Below are 6,466 nucleotides of genomic sequence, written 5' to 3'. Positions count from 1 at the left end.
CTGCCTCTGCCTCCAGAGTGCTGGGATTACAGGCATGCACCAGCATGTCTGCCTGTTTTATTTTTATGCTGCTGTTCCCTTCTAGAAAGTGCACCTTAGCTTTACCTTTGTCAGAGATGGTTCTACCTTTAAGGATTGTTTTTTCTTACTTTTGAAAAACAGTGTGCTAATAATGGAGCCAAGGGCCTGTCACATGCAAGGCATATGCTCCGCCACTGAACTACTTTCCCCCTAGGGCCTAGATATTTTTTTCACTAAAGATTACATCTGAGCTAGCTGAAAAATATGTTCGGTAACCCCAAGAGCTTTCTTGTAATGGCCTGGGAACATCCCTCAGTGGTAGTGTACTGGCCTAGCATTTACGAGGCCCTAAGTTCATTCCCAGCACACATACGTATACATATACACACACACATACACACATGCATACACACACATCCATATGCATACACACATACATGCATACACATACATACACATACACACATGCATACACATACACACACACACACACACACACACACACACTCATTTGTTTCCTATGGTTCTTCTTGCTTAAACAATAGAGACAGCTTCATGATCCACTTCCTAACCTTTTTCTATCTCCACTCCCCGTGAGACCACAATTCATTGGAAAAATTTGGGAAAAGTTTTGGAACCGTTTATCCAAGAGTCCAAGTAAAACTACAGACCCTTCTTTCAGAACTATAACTTTAGGGAAATCATTTGGAAATGGGAAATAAACATTAAACCAAAGCATCACAGCAACATTTCTAAGACAAAACACAGAAGCACATGCCCACCAATAGGAAAGAGGTAGAAGTTGGGGTCACGAGTTAGAGGCTGAGCATTCCTAATCCAAGATGTAGAATGAGATATGCTCCAACATCTGAAACTTTTCCTCCTCTTTTGAGAGAGGGTCTTATGTATCCTATGGGGAACTTGATTTTCTGCTCCTGTTGACTCCTCAAGTGCAAATATAGACCCAAGAATAAAAGAACGCTGATTTCAGGCTGCATTAAGGAAAAATTTAACATTAGCCTCTGACACCACCAGTTATCAGAAAGTTCCATCAAAAGCAGAAACAGTAAACCTGGCTCCTTAATAATTTCATGTCCACTTCTACTCTCACAGAGCCCACCCTCTGACCCACATACATGTACAGATACATGTAAATCACTGAGACCCATGCATGGCACTCACCTCACACTCTTAAGTGGCATGGAATAGAAGAGATTAGGACACTGTTTAGGTTCAGTACATGTTATAGGAATTCCGCAGAAAATATTAAGCACTCAGACCCTCACTGTGTACGAATGCCAGGAGGTAGATAGGTGTGTAGACGTTTCTCTCTGTTCCTTGTTTATTCCACTGGGTTCCAAGAATTTCCTGCTATTTGTTATGGAGAACTAGAGGCATGAGACAGTTTTCCAAAATATAAAAATTATATTCCACTCCTGAACCCGAGTGTGATGTTCAGGGTTAGGCTGTAGGGAAGGGAAGAGAAAGGAAAGTGGCCATTTGGATACTAGTACGTTCGGGGTCTGCTTCACAGTGGCAGGGAACCTGGGTCAGTCACCCCAGTGAACTCTGAAGACTGATCTCAACACCCAACAGGGGCCTATTCAGGTCCTGTCATATGGAGCTGTCCAAAGAGAGACAACAATTAATAGACCACACCCTCCTGTTTTGGGGAGGGCAGGCTCCTGTGACAAAGTTGTTTTGTGTGTGTGTGTGTCTTTTTGAGACAGGGTTTCCCTGTAGCCCCAGCTGGCCTGGAACTCCTTATTTAGACCTGGCTGGGCTCGAACTCATGGAGATCTTCCTGCCTCTGCCTCCCGAGTGCTGGAACTAAAAGTTGCATTGCCAAGCCCTGCTGTGAAAAAGCTTTAAAAAGTATTCAGGGTTCTGTGGCACCTGAGCCTGCCTATGTGAAGCTACTAATGAAATATAAACTTGAGAAGAAAAAAGCACATGAAGATTTAGTCCATCTGATGCCAAATCCAACAGTTCTCAGAGGCAAAAACTTAAGGAGTGGATGAGTGACTTTCTGTTATTAGCAAAGGAAATTGGTTTCTTGGGTGACACAGACTAGGTATCCCTTTACTTCAGGGTCTCCTTGCAGCATGACTGTGTAAACATCCAGAAAATAAAATGCAGTAACAGTCACATCTCATGTAGGGAATAAAAGTGCATTTTCCCAGCAAACTGCTAATGGACAGAGGAGAAGGCTTCCCATTTTCGTGCTTTCCTACACTGCGTGGCTCAGGGATCTCAGGGACACGCAGACTGTGGATGCCCTGACAGAGTCTCTGCTTTACATCTCCAGCTGCAGCTCCACTGCTCCCTGCCCAGTGCTCTCTGCAGCCCCTGCTGAGAAGCAGCTCACCTTTCTGTACTGTGCTACAGCAGGACCAAGGCAGAGGGGCCCAGGGAAACAAGCTTAAAGGAGCTACAGCTGGCTGCCCTGCTCCAGGGCTCCTTCTCCACTGAGCCACAGGGCACAGGAGAAACTCTGGGACACACATCAACACTAGGAAACTTACTTCCCTGAGACATGATTTGACTTGCACCCTGGTTTCATATCAGTCCCAACAGACTTGGAGTCCCCTCCCACATTGGTCCCTTGACTGTATCCTTCCCATGTCTCTGAGGACACTTCTCAGCCACAGACCCTATGCAGCCTCCTCTCTCCTGAGGATTCACCTAGAAGGAGCACAAAAAGCATCCCAGAAATGTTAGGTAGGACATGGGCAGATCAGAGTCACAGTTCATCCAGCACAAAATGCTCAAGGATCTTCCTGAACTTTCTACAGCATGATATAGCCAACAGTCTTCTTTCCATGGCACACAGGTCATCTCCTCCTGCATGCCCAGGACATGAGACAACTGCTCTGACACAACTGCTCTGGTCCCCTGGTGTGGATCGCACACATGACTGGTGACACCAGTGATAATGCTCTGTACCCTCCCACTCATCACCCATCTGGTCTTTTCTAGCCCCCGGGACATCTCTGTCCCTTGCTGCTGGGAGTAAATCCTACGTTTCCAGTACACTGAGAACACAGGGAAGACAGTGATCAGCTCATTTCCTGTGTCATGATAGGAAATACTCCTCCAGGAACAGGGAACACAGGGCTCCCTCTCTGAGCCTGAGGATCAAGGCCCGACACAGCACGGGTCAGCTCTAGGGTAAGCTGGTGTTCTCTCTGGGGAGGCAACCCTATCGGCCTTGGTGCTCACAGTGAGCTCAGGAAGAATAAACCACAAAAACAGAAAATGAGAGAGAGAGAGAGAGAGAGAGAGAGAGAGAGAGAGAGAGAGAGAGAAAGGCAGGCACTGAGAGAAAAAAGAAAAAGAGAGAGAGAGAGAGAGAGAGAGAGAGAGAGAGAGAGAGAGAGAGAGAGAGAAAGGCAGGCACTGAGAGAGGAAGGGACAGCATGGTAACAGTGACACAGACCCCGCCCACAGCCTATATGACTCTGGAAGGTGCTCTGCTCTGGAAGGAAGCTCAGTTCAGGAAGGACAGCAGAGCGGACACCACAGCAGTGGGACTTGGCAGCGGTGCCGGCCAGAGCGGGATCTCTTCTCCACAGAGGAGAACACAGGAGACAGCAGAGACTATGGGACCTCCCTCAGTCCTTCTCAGATGGCCTGTCCCCTGCTGGGGACTCCTGCTCACAGGTGAGGAGACCATTTCCCAGGTGTGGGTAGGATGAGAGGATCTCAGATCGGTTGAGTCTTCTGTGGCGGAAAGGAACCAGAGAGGGGAGACAGGTTCTGTTTAGAGCGCAGGATGGAAAGAATCAAAGAGAGACACAAGATCAACAGGAAGGTCTCAGTTGGCAATGTAAAAACACAACTATCATCTTAAACAGGAAAAGGTATGTTTTATTCTGGAGTCAAATATGACTGACCCTGGCCCAAGAACAAAACTTGAGGCCCCTCATCTTCTGTATGAATGGGATGAGTCTCATGATGTTTTATACTAACAGAACAAAGACAGTCATCAATCAAGTTACTTTTCAATTACTTGGATGGAGGCTTGAGAGAGGCAGACACAGCATTTCTTTACAGTTCCTGCGTTCTCTCTCACCCACTCTTAGTCCTTTTATTGATGGAAACTAAGCTCTGTTCAAAGAACTTTTTTCTTTGTCACAGAATGCTGGGTCTGATACCAAACTGAGAAAGAAAATGGTTATTTAGGACTGAAGATAGGTCAAGTCAGAGTGCAGTGACATTCTCTCCATAGTATTCCAACTTTCCACAGCGTTTTGAAGGTTTCTATTTTTTTAAATAAATAACTTTTTGAGCATTTCATAATGATATAAGGTGTTTTGATCAAATCCATGCCCACTCCTCCCCTACAACTTCTCCCATATATCCCCATCACTTTTTCATGATAACTTCATGTATTCTTTCTTCTTATTTATTTATTTGTTTGTTTATTTATTTATTTATTTATTTATTTTCTGTCTTTTTTTTTTTTTTTTTTTTAATTTTTTTTTCCCTGTAGCCCCAGTTGTCCTGGAACTCACTATCTAGACCAGGCTGGCCTTTAACTCACGGAGATCTTCCTGCCTCTGCCTCCCAAGTGAGATTTATTTATTTTTTTAATGGGGCATTAGGCTACTCTAGCATTCCCCCCCTCTGAAGAGGTAACCCTAAAATCTTTTAAGTATTAGATCCAAACTCCCAACTATTTTCGACATTTTTGGCCTTTGGAACGGAGTATGTACTAAGAGGACCAAGGACATTGTGAGTTTCAGCCAAGAAACTGGTTACTTTTCTTTGGGGTCTCTTTACCCTAACTGCCTAGCCAATTCCTACCTCCTATTCTTATCACACCATCCTCTGAAGAGATTACCCAAATTGCCATTAGGGAATCAGGATGCAGACAGCTCTGGCTTCTTCCATGCTGAACAGGGACACTGGGTGAGGCAATTGGGGTACCCCTTCAGTGGGTCTATCTAAAAGACCCCCAAATTGCATAACTCTTATCTCTAAGGGGAAAAGAAAGTCCTTGAATCTTGAATAGGAGATGTGAGGAGAAGTAAGGCAAGAGTAATTAGCGTTATAAGTCCTAGACAGGGAAGTAGAAAAAAGACAGAACCAGGCAATTTTCAAATGCTCATATCAGAGTCCATTGGGATGTCTTGACAAGGGCTTCCAAAATCATCCCTCTATTGGGTTACTCCTCATTTTTCTTTTGTCTTCCAAGGCTATGAAGACCTGGTGGTCTTGATCTCACAGAGATCTACCCACATCTGCCACGAGAGCGCTGAGACTATAATCATGTGCCACCTCTCCTATGTTTTGTTTTTGATTTAAATTGGCATTTACATTTCATGAGGGTTATGAGGAATTCAGAACAGAATAAAGTCTGGCATTTTAACTTTATACCTTTTGAGCCTCCCTATGGGCATTGTAGTAGCTAGGTTAAATATTTAATAATGGCTTAAACCATGCTTTTCTTTCAAATTAAATGCACAGAGATGAATAACTGTACCAAATACAGTATTATGATACAACACATCAATGTTTAGAGTTATATCTTACATAGGCTTTACTAAGAAAGGAATCTTGAAAAAAACTCTTTTATTCTGTGTGTTAAAGAGGCAATAGTGGTCAAAAGATATCCTTAGAATCCTTAAAACTTCTACCTTTATATACACCCAGAGATACACAAATCACACATAAAAGCACAGAGATAGGTCATCCTCTTAGTGCAAGGAATGAAGAGGTTAGCATCTCAGAGAGGGCAATTATCCAATAGAAACAATCCCATCCTGGAGCAGGAGTAACAACTCTCAAATTAACTGTTACCCTCACGCAGTAGAGACGACGTCACAGAACCAGTTTTGAGACAAAGAGCAGGGAGATAACGTCTTGACCAAAACTGTAAAACTGTGTAGTTATGTCCATCTTGTCTTTAAAAAATGTTTTTCAATTTAATAAACATTCACGTTAGTCCTCTCCACGGAAGATCTAGGCCATGAGCCTCCTCTCTGGCTGCACTGTTGGCCATCACTCCGCCTCTTTTATTGGCTACTGGATATGTGGCCAAATTATTTTGCCTATTGTGGTGGTTTAAGTTGTGAATCTTCATTAACATTTTAGTTTTCTACAGAACAAAAGGAAGCTGGGCCAACGTAATGACTCTAGTTCACCTGAGCGCACATGTACAAACCAATTTGTTACTGAGTAGATGATGCAAAAAAGCATAAGCAGGTGCAGACAGTGCATCCTATGTCATCCTGCAGAAGACTTGACATCCAGGACTGTCAGGGTTAGTGCTGTTGGGAGTATAACTCCTGTGATCCTCACTGTGAAAAGGAGACAACAAAGATCTTTAGCAAACATAGAGATCCATTATTTTACATGTAGTGCAGACTTCAAAGGAACTTTATTACATTTAACAGTTTACTATTAATATTTTTAAAAAGAAGTCATAAGATTTTTATTT

At 43.6% G+C, this 6,466-nt stretch overlaps 1 protein-coding gene across 1 annotated transcript in view; it reads left to right on the top strand.

The window, feature by feature from the left end:
- Positions 1-6,466, top strand: part of LOC103732278 (carcinoembryonic antigen-related cell adhesion molecule 3-like) — a 52,804-nt gene that overhangs the window by 44,188 nt on the left and 2,150 nt on the right. Inside the window, 1 exon segment of the mRNA XM_017797563.1 lies at positions 3,472-3,684. Coding sequence (XP_017653052.1) covers positions 3,472-3,684 — 213 coding nt within the window.

The sequence above is a fragment of the Nannospalax galili genome, unplaced genomic scaffold, assembly GCF_000622305.1.
Source record: "Nannospalax galili isolate Female #2095 unplaced genomic scaffold, S.galili_v1.0 scaffold2375, whole genome shotgun sequence".
In the NCBI taxonomy this organism is placed as follows: domain Eukaryota; kingdom Metazoa; phylum Chordata; class Mammalia; order Rodentia; family Spalacidae; genus Nannospalax; species Nannospalax galili.
Note: the sequence above shows the minus strand (reverse complement) of the source record. Positions and strands in the feature narration are given on the sequence as shown.